This window comes from Gastrolobium bilobum, unplaced genomic scaffold, assembly GCF_033153095.1.
Source record: "Gastrolobium bilobum isolate Gb01-03AN ecotype WA unplaced genomic scaffold, APGP_CSIRO_Gbil_v1 utg32150, whole genome shotgun sequence".
NCBI classification, from domain to species: Eukaryota; Viridiplantae; Streptophyta; class Magnoliopsida; order Fabales; family Fabaceae; genus Gastrolobium; species Gastrolobium bilobum.
The window spans coordinates 158,411-175,669 of NW_026897268.1; the positions used below are offsets into that span (position 1 = coordinate 158,411).

Here is a 17,259-nt window from a genome sequence, read left to right on the forward strand (position 1 = left end):
CCGTTCCTTCATACGTATTTTGACCCAGAACTTGGGATTTTCGCTAAACATACCCCTTAGCTCTCAATTTAACTAGTAATATGCATTTTAATGTTATAATTGGCTTCAAAGACTTTGCTGGTACTTTTTTCTACTCAAGAACTCACCATAAAACCTTTCATGGGAACCTTATCATTCGCTTTCTTAATATCCATAAGCACCATATGTAAATCCTTCTTTTCTCTATATTTTTCTATTAATAGTCATACCAAGAAAATGGCCTCCATAGTACATCTTGACATAAGCACAAATTAATTTACAGAGACCTTGATCTCCTTCCATAAGCAATATTTAATAACTCTCGCCCACAATTTCATAGCATAACTCATAAGTAACATAGGAAACAGAAATGTTGAAGAAACATAAACGAACTTACAAGAGCATGTAAAAGTCATGGTGGCAACTAATATCCATATTTAATATTAAAATAGTCACCAAAAGTTTATGAAAATAAAATTTTTACAATACTAGGGTACTACTAACGTTCACCTCGTATCAACACATACACTGAATTTTGAAAGTATTTAAAATTTGGACTGTAGAACCGTAGTTTCTTCATAATGAATTCAACTTAGGCTGGAGACCACCAGCTTGGTTCAGATTATAGCCGTAACACAGGCTAATTTCTGGGCTCGGATTTGCTGGTATGGCCATCAACATGCTAGGTGTTGGTCAATTGTTTGTCCATCTAAATTTCTGCATACAAAAACTCCTTGAGGGTGAGCATGGCTCAACGTGGTCCAGAACACTAATCGCAAAATAGCCCTCTTCAACTCTTGGGAGTAAAGTTGTGTATCTGAGTCTCTAATCTCACAAGGAAAATGCTTCTTCAAAACTTGCAATTCCTTACCCGAAGTCCCCAACTACACCTGTTAATGATGGATGAATTATTAGTTAACAATGTGTTTTGATTGGTTAACAGATTAATAGCTAGTCTTTCCAAGCAAAAACCTTAATTCCTTTAATTAATAGATAAACAGAATTAACCAATAATTCACCCATTATTAACAGCTGTATGATAGATGTGAAATTTCAAGTGCAATAATTACGGTCTGCCCTTTAACTAAATGTTTATTTGTCAAAAGTTCATTGATGGCACCCAGATATACAATAATGAATTACACAGAAATATGGGAACAAACACTTCTATTAATGGTGTAATTTCACTGGAGGTAGAGGTACAGCCCCTTGACACTAACAACAGCAATTGAAAGAAAAATTAAACAACAGACAACAGGGATGACTCATCACATTCAGTACACATCACTAAACAATTAACAAAGACAGAGAACATCCAAACATTCAACAATGGCTACGACAGATGACTTGTCACTAAACAATTAACACATGACTATTGGAGAATAGCTCGCACTGAATTGACCCACAACGAGACACTACAAGAAAATCTCACAAATAGTATCAATAGGTAATGTCTCTTATTATTTGGGTGTGTCTTTCCTTAGACCTGATGTTGTCATATAGACCTGTGCTCTGAAAGGCTTGCTTTAATCGTATACCTTGTCTGCCTGAAACATAGAGACTCGTATGTATACTCTTGGGCATGCCCTAAGGACTCAGAGCTAGTGCGATAAGCTGAAGGAATTCGTCATTCTCTGTTAGAAATTAGATTATCCGTAGATCGGTGAAACCGGGATGACATTTACGGGACTTAAGACGTGAAAGTCAAAATTGGCTGCACAAAGGTCCCACCTTGATGTGCCTACATGAGGGTAAAAACAAAAAAATGGTCTTTGATGCGGAAGCATAGACAATCTATACGCCTCATGTTTTAGGATCTGCCCATTAAACATGTAGGGTTTAAAATTCATACCTTTTTCACTTGAAGGTGTAAAAGTGGATGACTCCCTCTAACAGTAATCCACACGGCTACCTCTTGGTTGCTTCTGAGAAACGCTTTCTCCCTGAACCCTCCCTTTCCTTGGAAGCTCGCTAGGCTGCGGCAAGGTGGAGGCTTTCAAGTGTTTTTTGTTTATTTTTCTCAAGACTGTAATGTTGTCTTGAGGTTAGGTGAGAGGACCAATAATGGAGGAAGAGAGATGAAGAGAAAGAGGGGCGGCCAAATGTGTTAGTAGGCCCAATACGGTATTGGGCCATGAATCCTAGCAAGTCAAATAGTTGACTTGGCCAAAATAAGTTTTTGGCGCAATTCAAAATTTGAATTTGAATTTTGAATTTTCGAATTTTGAATTTGAATTTTCGAATTTTGAATTTGAATTCAAATTTGAATTGCGGGCTAGGATAAAATCGAATTTAATTTTATTTAAATTCAAGAGGTTAGGTAATTAAGGATAGTTTTGAATTATCCTTATCTGTATCTAATATGATTAGATAGAGATTTATTATTTCTATTTTATTTGAATTATGAATTTAAATAAAATTATATTTAATGTAACGTCTGTCTCTTAATGCTGATTAAGGGATTTGATGAGGAAACGTTAATGTAACATCCATCTCTTAATGCTGATTAAGGGATTTGCTGAACCACGTTAAAGTAACGTCTTTTTCTTCAGATCAAGATATACAGCGCCTCTCTGGACTAAAATCCTAATTTTGGCCGCCCCTCTTTCTCTTCATCTCTCTTCCTCCATTATTGGTCCTCTCACTTAACCTCAAGACAGCATTACAGTCTTGAGAAAAATAAACAAAAACACTTGAAAGCCTCCACCTTGCCGCAGCCTAGCGAGCTTCCAAGGAAAGGGAGGGTTCAGGGAGAAAGCGTTTCTCAGAAGCAACCAAGAGGTAGCCGTGTGGATTACTGTTAGAGGGAGTCATCCACTTTGACACCTTCAAGTGAAAAAGGTATGAATTTTAAACCCTACATGTTTAACGGGCAGATCCTAAAACATGAGGCGCATAGATTGTCTATGCTTCCGCATCAAAGACCATTTTTTTGTTTTTACCATCATGTAGGCGCACCAGGTTATTGATCCAAACGGGCTAAGAGAACGTTTAAAAGTAGTTCCGAGCATTGTTGATCCAATATCTTTGTATTGTGACAACACTGGTGCAATAGCCCAGGGCAAAGAACCCAGGTCTCATCAGAGATCCAAGCATGTGCTCCGCAAGTATCACCTCATCCGGGAGATTATTGAAAGACTGGAAATAAAGATGGACTACGTCCCCACTAATGATAATTTGGCCGATTCTCTGACGAAGGGTCTCTCTAAGAGAAAACATGATAGTCATTATGAGTCTTTAGGTTTGACACGTCGACCTGATTGGCTCTAGGCCAAGTGGGAGATTGTTAGTATATAGGTGTCCAAGAGACAATCTGTTTTATCAGATGAACACCTTTTTCGAAGTGGTATTTCATGATTTATAAATTTGAGCAAACTTTATCTTTATCATATTTATGTCTCGCCAATATTTTATTGTTAATATGTGAATAAAGATAAAGACTATGAATAGAACAGGTGTTCACTCGGGGATCTATGATAGGGATCATGATCATGAGGACTCGAGGACACTGTATGTCTATTATCTAAAATCTGTTCCTGGTCTTGAATCACCAAGAAAGGGTATTGGTGATCTCAATAAGACTAGTACGACGTCATTTATTTGTATAAAGATACGAGGTAGGAACCTCATGGAATGCAGGCATGGTGATGTTTTAGGTGATGTTTTAGGTGATGTAGTGGGTGGATCTTTTAGAGAACAGATAGCACTGAACTGACCCACCGAGAGACTCCATAAGGATTCATTATAGAGAGTATCATTGGATTTGTAAAGTCTCATCGTTTGGTAGTGCAGATCGTCCTAGACTTAAGGATGTCATCGAATACTATGTCCTAGAGTTATACTTTGACTGTACAACTTTATCCGCCTGAAAAATGGGGAGAACAGTGTACTCTTGGGTATGACTCGAATACATGAGTATAGATGAACATGCCAAAAGGACTTCACAATCCCCTATAAGGGATTAGTCGTTCACAAGACCGGTAGGGCTTGGATGACTTCTAGTTGACTCGGGAATCTATGCATAGTAAGAGATCATGAAGAGTCATGATCTATCTTAGAGTCAATGGAAGAAGATTCCTAGTTCCTGTGAAATATTATATTTAGTCAATAAAGAGAGATGATACTCTATCCTTGCTCTCGACTAAATGTGAATGACGTTGTGAGGGATGATGCCGGCACGGTATCCAAACTAGAAAGGTAGATCACTGATCAACTCAATTAGTTCTGGGGCTGCAGAGCATTGCTAGTGTCTTATGTGGTCATTAGATAAATTGGGCCTGTTAAAAGAGTTTAATTGGTTCAAGTTTATTTATGTCAGTGACTAATTGAGCCTAATGGGTCACACACTAAGGTTATTCTTGATTGCTTACATTTAGCAAGTTTGGACCAATAAGTTTTATTGGGTTTTTCAAGATTATAGGTGTAATTGGGTTGGAGTTGAACTCCAAGTCCAATATCATCATGCGCCTTTGGACTATTAGTGAAAGATTAATTTTTCTATTAATAAGCCCAAATGTGTTAGTAGGCCCAATACGGTATTGGGCCATGAATCCTAAAGTCAAATAGTTGACTTAGCCAAAATAAGTTTTTGGCGCAATTCGAAATTTGAATTTGAATTTTCGAATTTGAATTCAAATTTAAATTGCCGGGTAGGATAAAATCGAATTTAATTTTATTTAAATTCAAGAGGTTAGGTAATTAAGGATAGTTTTGAATTATCCTTATCTGTATCTATTTTATTTGAATTATGAATTTAAATAAAATTATATTTAATGTAACGTCTGTCTCTTAATGCTGACTAAGGGATTTGATGAGGAAATGTTAATGTAACGTTCATCTCTTAATGCTGATTAAGGGATTTGATGAGGAAACGTTAATGTAACGTCCATCTCTAAATGCTGATTAAGGGATTTGCTGAACAACGTTAAAATAATGTCTTTTTCTTCAGATCAAAATATACCGCGCCTCTCTGGACTAAAATCCTATTAATTTTCATCTCGCTTCCTCCATTATTGGTCCTCTTACCTAACCTTAAGACAACATTACAGTCTTGAGAAAAATAAATAAAAACACTTGAAAGACAACATTACAGTCTTGAGAAAAATAAATAAAAACACTTGAAAGCCTCCACCTTGCTGCAGCCTAGCGAGCTTCCAAGGAAATGGAGGGTTCAGGGAGAAAGCGTTTCTCAGAAGCAACCAAGAGGTAGCCGTGTGGATTACTGTTAGAGGGAGTCATCCACTTTGACACCTTCAAGTGAAAAAGGTATGAATTTTAAACCCTACATGTTTAACGGGAAGATCCTAAAACATGAGGCGCATAGATTGTCTATGCTTCCGCATCAAAGACCATTTTTTTTGTTTTTACCCTCATGTAGGCGCATCAAGGTGGGACCTTTGTGCAGCCAATTTTGACTTTCACGTGGTATCAGAGCCTGGTTCGTTACTGTAAGACGCGTGGGGTTTATATTTCATTGAATTTTCGAAATTGGTTTTGAAACCTACATTGATTCAAGTTTTGATTCTTAAAATGATGTTTTTTGAAAGCATAGTCTCTTGTCATGCATAAAGGTTCGACCTTTAAGGGGAAAGGTATCACCTTGTGGGGACAAGGGTAGCGGCCATGATTGAGAAGGCCATAGGGTGGCAGCCAAAAACTAGTATGACTAAGGAAGGCTGAAAACTTTGATAGTCAAAGGCCACCAAGCCCTAGCCGATGCTTTCACATAACAAGGCAGCCCCTATGCATGTTAAAGATTGAATCTTGATCATATTTATGAATTAATCATCAAGTGTTGATGTGTTTTGATGTAGGTGATTCAATATTAGGGTTCCCAAAATTGTTTGAGATACCCTTTCGGATTGGGCTCGAGCTAGCCTAGTGATTGGCTAGGATGCGGGTCGAGTACTTTACGCTTCGGGTACTCGGTTGAGGGGGAGCTTACCAATGGTGGGTTTCACACTTGAGGGGGAGATTGTTGAGATATTCAAGTGTGATGAGTCCCACATTGGTTGGTAATGAGCTAAGTGAAGAGTATATAAGTGAAAGGACCCATAAACCTAAAGCCTTAAGGTTTTGGGTTGAGACATGGTGTCGGATCCACTTGCTACGGTTGGTGTAGCCTTAGCTCATTGGTGGTGGACCCCGCCACGGGCTTCCCCTGGACTCGCTTGACATTGGAGTTTGAGGGAACGAATTTCCCAACCGTGGTATCAGAGCCTGGCTCGTTATTGTAAGACGCGTGAGGTTTATTTTTCATTGAATTTTCGAAATTGGTTTTGAAACCTACATTGATTCAAGTTTTGATTCTTAAAGTGATGTTTTTTTTTAAAGCATAGTCTCTTGTCATGCATAAAGGTTCGACCTTTAAGGGGAAAGGTATCACCTTGTGGGGACAAGGGTAGCGGCCATGATTGAGAAGGCCATAGGGTGGCAGCCAAACCCTAGTATGACTAAGGAAGGCTGAAAACTTTGATAGTCAAAGGCCACCAAGCCCTAGCCGATGCTTTCACATAACAAGGCAGCCCCTATGCATGTTAAAGATTGAATCTTGATCATATTTATGAATTAATCATCAAGTGTTGATGTGTTTTGATGTAGGTGATTCAATGATTAGGGTTCCCAAAATTGTTTGTTTGGATCTAACTTTTCTTGTAGGTACTTTTAACATTAGATGGTCATGGTGCTTTGAATGTATGATTTAAATTTTTTTTAAATTCTTTTGGTTAAATGGGATTGTATTTGTCCCGATTTAAATTTTGCGTCTTTTAATTTTTGGATGTAAATTTTAATCGAAAAAGTGCCAAAGCTTGTTGGACCATGGAGAGACCAAAGGAGGTGGTTCGGCCATGTTGATGTACCCGAACAACATTGATGAAGATTTTGATCCGAGGCTTGAAGATGCTTTGGATGGAAAAATCGGAAGGCACCATGATAATCCACCATGTGTTTGATTTTCAAAATTTAAATGTTTTATTTTGAATTTCAAATATCATATTGCGACTAGTATGCATGTTAATATTAGACGCGATAACCCTACGACTAGTATGCATGATTAGAAAAGCCGCTAAAACTGAACTATGTGATAGTTAGTTTTGTATATTTAATTATGCGTGCAATATAAAACGAACAATTAACGATGAGACGGAAAATGAACCCTCACGTAATATTATCTAGCGCATTAGATTGCCTCCCATCATCGGTGGCACTCATAGCCCTTCTACATGGTAGTGCTCTCTAGCTCAGCTAAGACCTGTCATTTCGTTGGGAACAATGCCATTCGAAGTTAAGGTGATGGTTTGTGCTAGACTATGTGTAGTCTGCAGGCTCAGCCGGGTCTATGCATTTAGGGCAATGATGCCAGGTTGTTACATACTGATGTGACACTAAGTGACAAAGAGTTGTCAACCTGATGATCTAAGAGAAGACATAGAGATGTTGTTGATTAGATCAACCCACTAGACAAGTTACTTTTGCAGGCTCAGCCGGAAACTAATGAATTTAGCCGTTCTCTTAGCCCGCCACGGATGTCTTTGTGAAGGATAACCCTAAATCAATCACCGAGGGTCATTGATTTTAGAAAAATAGTGGGAGAACCATATACGTTTAAAAGTCTCCGTATTTGGTTATTAATCATGAAATACTTATGTATGTTTATCTTTATTTTCAGCAATTGAGTTATGGCCGGAAATTTTAGTTTACGCTCTATTCTGGATGCTAATAAGTTAACTGGTCCAAACTTCACGGATTGGTATAGGAATGTAAAAATTGTTTTACGTTCAGAAAAGATAGCGTACGTCTTGGATTCTCCTGTTCCTGTTGCCCCTGCTGAAGGGCAAGATGGGCATGACCAGTATGACTGGGAAGCTCATAGACAGCATTTGGCGGACAATGAACAGGCAGTATGTATATTGCTTGCGTCTATGTCTGCGGAGCTTCAGCGTCAGCATGAGCATATGAATGCTCCCTCCATTATCTTGCATTTGCAGGAGCTTTATGATAAGCAAGGGAGGGCTGAGCGTTTTGAAACCTCCAAGGAGCTGTTTGGCTGCAAAATGATTAAGGGCACTGCGGTTGGACCGCACGTCCTCAAGATGATTGGGCTGATAGAGAAACTTGCTTCTCTGGGTTTTATCATGGACCATGAGCTAAGTATTGACTTAGTCCTGCAGTCCTTGCCGTCTTCATTTAATGGTTTTGGGGTCAACTACCATAAACACTCCCAGAGTTGTTGAATCTCCTGACCACTGCTGAGAGTGCTGTTAAGAAGAACAGAACCCAAGCTCTTCTGATTGGCGATTCTAAAAAGGCTAAGGGTAAGGGCAAGTCTGTAGAGACAGACAAGCTCAAGCCCAAGAGCGAGCCCAAAAAGAAGAAGGGCAAAGACAAGGGTAAAGGAAAAGGGAAGTCCAAGGACAAGGCTAATGCTGTATGCTTCCATTGTCAGAAGGAAGGACATTGGAAGAGGAACTGCCCATTGTACCTTGCGAGCCTCAAGGAAAAGAAGCATGGTGGTGCTTCCACCTCTGGTATGTTCACTATAGAAATTAATTTTTCAAGTGTTGATTCAGCTTCATGGGTATTGGATACTGGCTGTGGATCTCATATCTGCATTTTGTTGCAGGTACTAAAGAGTCCTAGGAAGCTGGAAAAGAATGAGATCAATCTCCGCGTCGGGAATGGAGCAAGAGTTGTCGCTCTTGCTGTTGGGGATGTGGATCTTATGTTGCCTACGGGCCTTTCTTTACATTTGAATAATTGGTTCTATGTTCCGTCTATTTTCCGAAACATTATTTCTATTTCTAGTTTGGAACAATCTGGTTTTCACTTTATAATAAAGGATGGCAAGTTTTCCATCATTAAGAATGATCTTGTTTATGCTTGTGCATCGAGGGTGAGGGTGAATGGATTGTATGTTTTGGATTTAAATACGGATAGTGACATTTTTAGTATTCAAACTAAGAAGCCAAGATTAGGTAATCGATCCTACCTTTGGCATTGTAGATTGGGACGCATTAATGAGACAAGACTGTCTAGACTCCATCATGATGGTTATCTAGATTCCATGGATTTTGAATCCTATGGGCTTTGTGAGTCTTGTTTGGCTGGTAAAATGACGAGAACCAAGGTTGAGAAACTTGCGAGTCAAAGAGCCAATGAGTTACTAGAACTCATTCATTCTGATGTTTGTGGGCCTTTATCTACTCAGGCGAGAGGAGGATACTCATACTTCATTACCTTTACTGATGATAAGTCCAGATACGGATATGTGTATCTTATGAGACACAAATCCGAGGCATTTGAAAAATTCAAAGAGTTTAGGAATGAAGTAGAGAAACAACTTGGCAAGATGATTAAGACACTTCGATCTGATCGGCGTGGCGAATATCTGAGTCAGGAGCTTCAGGATTATCTAAGAGAGAATGAGATTCTCTCACAGTTGACGGCTCCTTACACACCACATCAAAATGGTGTGTCAGAGAGGAGGAACCGAACCTTGTTAGACATGGTACGGTCGATGATGAGTAGTACGAAGCTCCCAAAATCGTTTTGGGGATTCGCTCTGCATACGGCGCTACACCTACTAAATAGGGTTCCGTCGAAATCTGTTCTGACTACTCCGTATCAAATATGGAGGGGCCGGAAACCCAACTTGAGTTATCTCAAGGTATGGGGTTGTCCAGCTTATGTCAAGACCCTAGCACCTGCAAAGTTAGGAGCTAGGAGCACGTTGTGCTACCTTATAGGTTATCCCAGAGAAACTAAGGGATACTACTTTTACTACCCTGAGGAACAAAGAGTCATTGTGTCCAAGAATGCTAGTTTTCTTGAGGAAGACCTTCTTTCTCAAGAAGATAGTGGGAGTAAGGTAGAACTTGAAGAAGTTCAAGACCTACATGAACAGATAGCGGAACCCGAGTCTGTTGATCAGGCGATGCCTCAACTAGAGGCCGTAGACACCCAGCCCCGTAGGAGCACTAGGGCTAGTCATCCACCTGAGAGGTACGGCTTTGTGATTGAGAATCAGCAGACTGTTGAGGATGACGAGCCTGCTTCCTACACTGAGGCAGTCAAAGATGTTGATTCCTCAAAGTGGCAAGAAGCCATGGAATCTGAAATAGATTCGATGCATCAGAACAAGGTATGGACCTTGGTTCCACCACCTGAGGGAATAGTTCCTATTGGGTGCAAGTGGGTTTTCAAAAGGAAGACTGATGCTGATGGCAACATCCAAACCTATAAAGCTAGGTTAGTTGCGAAGGGTTACCGTCAAAGACAAGGAATTGACTTTGAGGAAACTTTCTCGCCTGTTGCCATGATCAAATCTATTAGGATCATGCTAGCGATAGCCGCATATTATGATTATGAAGTTTGGCAAATGGATGTCAAAACCGCCTTCTTGAATGGTTTCTTGAAGGAGGAAGTGTATATGACACAACCTGATGGTTTTGAGTCCAAAGGCCAAGAGCATATGGTATGCAAACTTCAGAAGTCAATATATCGGCTTAAGCAAGCTTCCAGGAGCTGGAATCTTCGTTTTGATGAAGTTGTTAAGGATAACGGATATCAAGAATGAAGATGAACCATGTGTCTACAAGAAGGTTAGTGGGAGTGCTGTTGTTTTCCTTGTGCTATATGTAGATGACATATTGCTCATTGGAAATGACATTCCCATGTTACAGTCCACAAAGGTTTGGTTGTCAGAGAACTTCACCATGAAGGATATGGGAGAGGCAGCCTACATACTAGGTATTAAGATCTATAGAGATAGATCCAAGAGATTGCTGGGATTATCCCAATCCATGTACATAGACAAGATGCTAAAGAGGTTTAGCATGGAAATTTTCATCCAACACACAAGACTAAGAACCCTAGTTCTTGACCACCTTCCATCTTCATCCTTTCCTCCATTGTTGCTCCCTCACCTAACCTCAAGACACCATTTTTGTCTTGAGAAATTAAACCAAACACTTCAAACCTCCACCTTGTCATTGCCTAGCAAGCATCCAAGGAGAAGGATGACTCAAGGAGAAAAAGTTCTCACAAGTGATCAAGATTCAACCGTGTGGTCAACATTAGAGGATACCATATACTTTGATGTCATCGAGTGAGAGGAAATTCTAAACACTATGTATGTCTTTAAAGGGGTAGATCCTAGGCATGAACACGTGAGGAACATAAAGAGTTTGTTTTCCGCATTGAAGACAAAGAAAAAGTTTTGTTTTCACCCTCATGTGTGCACACCATGGTATGACCAAGGTGCTGCCTTTTTAACTTTCAGTATGATTAACCAATTTCATCACAGGCACAACATCATCACAACATCATTATTGAGAGACTACCTTACCTAAAAACATAAACCTAGTACAAATAAAAAAAAAACATGTTGGATGTTCCGCATTTTAAGATGAGCTGAGCAATACAAGTTTCATATCATTTGAAGATATCTAGGAGGGTATAACATCACAAAGGAATGTTTGAGGATGTCTAACTAAAGGGTTTTAATCACCTTTGAAACCTCTACAATGAGCTAGCCACATAATATCTCATGGACCCTAGAATCCTAGATACACCCAATTCCCCCATCTACGCACGTGGAAATTGTATCTAACCTCCTAAAACGAAATTAATGAGTCACCAACCTCCTAATCTGAATTTAGTTGGCTAGCTTTGGCGTTAGTAACTATAGTTAGTTCTAACCTAATAATAAGTTGTTTAAGGGAGTTAATCACCTAAGCTAGGCATAACAAGGCTTATTACTCCACAACCAAGATTTGAGACCTTTATAAGCATTTGGGTCCCACTTTCATGAAACATTCTAGTCATTTGCAAAATTTTGAGAAAGCCTTCAAGTGAGAGACAGGAAACATGAAAAAGTTGAAGAAAGATGAAGATATTTCGAGTGATTGTGGTTTGGCCATTACAAAAGCTCTGAGAGTTTCATCTTCTCCTTCATTGTTCTTTCATTTGCTCACACTGCATCATATCAAGAAGGACATTTCGCATAGCATTGTTCACCAAATCCTAAAATTGCTTCAATTTTCATACAAGAAAGATTGATAGGCACCTTGTATTGTGTTGCACTTCAAGAGGTGATCTCGTTCCTATTTCTAAATCTTTTGCATGGATTCTGGGTTTGTAATCTTTGTTAAAGTATCTTGAATTGTTTGTTTTGGCCACTATTTTGGTCGTGACACCATTTAAGGAACTTTATGGCCGTGAACCTCCAAACCTCTTAAAAGAGGGAAAGCACCTTCACCGTATTGAAAATAAAGTGACTCAAACTCTTGCAGGAGAGAGATACAATTCAACAAGAACTTCAAAATTAGCTTGCTAAGAAACAAAATCACATGAAGCAATTTGCAGACAAAAATAAAAGGATGTGATTTTTGCTCCTAGAGATTTAGTTTATCTGAAAATACAGCCTTAGGGAAAAAATATTTGATGAAGATGGTAAAAGAGAAACTTAGTCCAGATTTTATGGATCTTACGCTGTTTTGGAGAAGATTGGAGAGGCTGCCTATAAACTTACACTTCCCGAGTCCACTAAAATCCATCTTGTGTTTCAGAACTAATGCAGCAAGTCAACTGGAAGTGTTGATCAAATGGCATCCTCTTCTAAACTTTGAAAACACTTGGGAACTCTACTCAACAATTCAAAGACACCAGCCTTTCACCTTGAGGACAAGGTGAAGATTTTGGGAGGGAGTATTCATAAGAAGCCCATAAAAGTCTAAACTAGGAGGGGCCACAGGGGATTGGACCCTCCTCATGTTGACTTGTGAACGGAAGAAGATTTGGGAACCTTTATGGTGGCAAGGTAGAATATATATAGTATGAGGTAGGAGAATTAGAGGTATGTTATATTTATAGAATTGTGGAAAGCTTGGGCGAGTCCAAGATCTCTCGCAATCATTTTCCTTATTTCTATTTTATTTTCTTTTTCCATCTGTGGTGTACGTTCTGTTTCTATTTCATTAATATCAAAATCATTCTCAACAAGAACACTCAAGGAACATTTCATAATTTAACTCCTAACTATGAATCACCCATCAAGGATCCAATAATTCACCTTCCGCCTCCTTTCTCTTTTTTCCCATAAATACAGAAATATATAAAATGATAATAAAATCAATGAACTCTTTTCCCTATCACAATGAATAAGATACAAATTCCAAGCAATGGGATCTCCAACACTATGCATGAGTGTATCCTATCCTTCATGGTAGTTAATAATGGAGCAAACTTTTCTTTTTCTTTTTGTTTTTGTTTTTTTTTCAAGAGGGGGATTACCAATAGTTAGCTTTTTTTAGTAATTTCAAGTAAAGAAATTATTTTACCAATAGTTAGCTTTTAATAATTTCCCATAATTTTTCATATTTTCCACCCATAAACATCTTCTTCCTTACAACATTCTTTTTAACATATGACATTCTGTCAAGACCATTAGAGCGCACATAATATATATTTATTTTTCCTGTAAAATAAGAAATTCATTAAAAGAAAGAGAAGAAAATTATTAGGAATGTGGAGTATAAGTGACCCTCCATAATAAATAAAACAACAAACAAGCAAACAAACAAAAAAAGAGAAAATATCAACGGAGCAGAGCTACCCAATCTTTATGCATACAGCAAATACAAGCCAATTGCCTGATCATATCCAAAACCAACGGCTCAGCCAAAGAAATCACCTTTAAAATACAAGTGTTATCTTCAATCAAGTGCACCAAATAATAGCCTATGTCGCACATTTACAATAAAATGTTAGCCTCTTTGCTACTACAAAAATCACTAAAGCTAGCTACCAACAATTGGCATAAGGACCTACGGCAGCCAACATTCACAGAAAAGGCCTAACAATGCATTGCATAAATAAACAGAGACCAACAGTAAAACATAAAAAAAAATAAAAATTAACCTTAAATTTGCAAACATATAACAGAGTGAAGAGCAGGAACAACCTACCTGCGTATATGTCAGTTGCCTGAAACAGATTGAATCTTTACTAAACAGGGGTTTTCTTGGTAGTCAATGACCTTCCCTTGTTTCTTGGGGATCTTGACATCTGTTGTGCACTCTCAACATCTTTGTGTCCACCTCGCATTTTTATTCTGCTAGAACCTTCCAAAGGATTTTTCTTCCTGGTCTCGTGTCTAAGCTTCCCAGCTGATCTTTCTCTCGGAGAATCTCTCAAAGGCTTGTTAACATTAAAGTTCACTTTCCCAAAGTCTCTGCCTCTACCACTGGCAGCAGTTTTACGAGTACCTCTCTGATACTGCTCTTTACCATCATCGACATCAGTTTCACTAGCATCCTCAGCTTCAGAATCAGAGGACTCACACCTCTCCCCTTTGTGTTCCTCCACATTGTTCTCATTATCCTCTCCCTCTCCTACTCTCCCTTCAATTTGTATGCCATTGGACTTTGGGCTGCATTTTCCTTGCACCACCTTACTTGTTTTGCTATCTTCCTTAACAGTGTTCATGAGGTGAATATACTGACTCCTTAAATTCATCAAGGGATGATGTTCAATCAGTGAACCCCTCTTGTAACCTTCCCTCAGAACCACAGTGTAGGTTCCAATTTTACTAGACAGATAAAATATACCAGGATGCTGCAGCAGTGCCCTCTTAAACCTCGACCTTAAACCCAACCACTCTCCAAGCATTAGTACATTATCTTTCTCAGTCTTCTTAGGAACTAAAATATGAAGAATTTCATGCAAAACACCAACAACCCACCTATCAGATTCATCACTTGTAGCCGAAAGATGAGCTGCATTTTCATACGGAGACACATAAGGCAACTTGTGCCATTCCTTCAACCACTTCTCATACTTGTTATCCATCTCAAAACCGCTAGAAAACTGAACAGGGAACATTAATTCCTTCCCTTTCACACTACCCATTTTCCCACTCGCCAACTTCTTCTCCATAACCGAAACAGCCATTTCATTGCTCCAACAAACCAGCTCCAAAACCCTGTCATATCCACCAACAACTCGAAAATAATCCGGAAACTCAGGAATCACACTCTGAACGTAATCCTGAGGAAGACCCAGGTCCCATTTCAAGCATTCAATGACTCTTAAAGGGATCTTATGCATCCTTGATATCATCAAGAGCTTCAAAAGCCGGTCTGCGACCTGTTGCTTGAACCCATCGCTCTGATACATCAACTGCTCCTCGGTGTCGACGCCGAGGGCTTTCGCGGTGAGCCGGATGTGGGGTTGGAACCCGCCGCCGGGGAAGAACTCTTCGAAGATTGATGGGTACTTGCGGATGAAATCGATGGAGCGAAAGGGTAGTTCAAGGGATTCTCTGATGACGGAGATTGGAAGGGACTTAGAAGGTTCGAGTTTGATGAGGTTCTTGAGGTTCCACAAGGGTTTGAGGTTCTTCTCCCTCTCCACGGCATGGTCCAGACCACGGTCTCGGACCAATTTGAAGGTGCCTTCGAACAACGTTCGGATATGGTGTTTGCGGGTAAGAGGCTGTTCGTTCGACATGGTTTTGTTTCGGGAGAAGAGGATCATGAACCGCATTGCTGTGGTTTGATGTTTTCTTTTTTGTCTATCACCCGGGAAATGTGTATATAGGATGAGGTTGAGGCGAAGAGGGTTTTTTGAGTTTTCGGAATGATTTTGATTTAGGGTTTTACATTTTCATCTTTCTCCATTTTTATTTTTATTTTTGTTGAACATAGTTTTGATTATCTTAATTTTTTTTTGGGAAAATTGGTTACAACAAGTATTACTTAGCTGATATGGTTTTAAATTTATCACTCAATTGTTGGTTGTGATTATAAAATATATCACATCCAAGGTCTAAAATATTCTATTGTAAGAATTGTATTGTTAAATTAGGAATTTATTATTTTTATGTTACATAAGATAGAATGTATTTCCTATACATACAAATTCAAGATGGGTCTCACTTTATTTTTTATCTCTCCCCTGAAAGTGGACTTCACCTGCACAAATGAGTATATAAGAGATAATACTTATCTCTTACTGCATGAGAAAATTGTTACCCTTTAAATTATTTAATTATGAATTTAGAAAATAATTTCATAATTGACTTTGGATAAATATGGAAAGAGCATAATAATTAATACTAAGTCACTTATCAGAATGAAGTGTAAACATCAAGTATTTCACGGTATAGATGGATACCGGCGAAGTAACTCAAAAAATAATGAATATTCCTAAAAAAATATATAGGTTAAGAATAACTCGTACCGCTAAATTAGAAATTTAAATTAGGGATTTATTATTCTTATATTATATAAGATAGAATTTATTTCCTATACATACAAATTCAAGATGGATCCCACTTTATTTTTTTTTCTCTCCTAGGGTTGGCAAAACGGGCCAACCCGACCAACCCACGTTCAACCCGGAAAAAACGAGCCGGGTTAGGGTTGGCTCGAAAAATAAACGAGCCAGAAAACTCAATCCAACCCGACCCGAGTTGGATTAGGGGTGGCTCGAAAAATTGGAAAAAAAATAATATTCCATTTTTTTCTAAATTATTAATTCATTCAATACAAAGACATTATACAGATAAACTATAAAAAATTACTTTTGCATTTGGACTTGGACTTATTAGCAGTTGGCACCACATTCACACTGTCACACATATTATAAAAAAGGTTCTTAATGCACAGTTTTGGACTTATTGACAGTTGCAAGGTATTTTCATTTGGGTCTTTGGGATTGGGATTTTAGGTTTTAGCTTTCCACTTTACCTTCATTAATTTTTATACTTTTATATTAAAAAAAAAATCATAACCCGCGAGCCAACCCGTTTGATCCGTGGGTTGGCTCGATTTTTTTCGAGCTGAAACGAGTCGGGCTGACTCGAGTTACTAACTCATTTTCCCTAACCCAACCCGACTCATTTTAGCCGGGTTACGAGCCAACCCGACGAGTTGGCTTTTTGCCTAGCCTACTCTCTCTCCTGAAAGTGGACTCCACCTGCACAAATGAGTATGTAGGAGATAATACTTATCTCCTACTGCATGAGAAAACTGTTACCCTTTAAATTATTTAATTATGAATTTAGGATATAATCCATAATCGACTTTGGATAAATATGGAAAGAGCATAATAATTAATATTAAGTCACTTATCAGAATGAAGTGTAAACATCGGGTATTTCCTGGTATAAATGGATACCGGCGAAGTAACTCAGAAAATAATGAATATTTCTAGAAAAATATCTAAGTTAAGAATATC

General features: G+C 38.6%; 1 protein-coding gene across 1 annotated transcript; it reads right to left on the reverse strand.

Moving 5' to 3' along the window:
* Positions 1–496: 496 nt before the first annotated feature.
* On the reverse strand, positions 497–15,558 carry LOC133305617 (protein WHAT'S THIS FACTOR 9, mitochondrial). Its single transcript, XM_061505873.1, has 2 exons — positions 13,986–15,558; positions 497–908 (listed from the first exon to the last, which is right to left on the reverse strand). Exon 1 carries the CDS (start codon positions 15,553–15,555, stop codon positions 14,026–14,028), a length of 1,530 nt encoding a protein of 509 aa, XP_061361857.1. The 5' UTR covers positions 15,556–15,558; the 3' UTR covers positions 497–908; positions 13,986–14,025.
* Between the last annotated feature and the right edge of the window lie 1,701 nt (positions 15,559–17,259).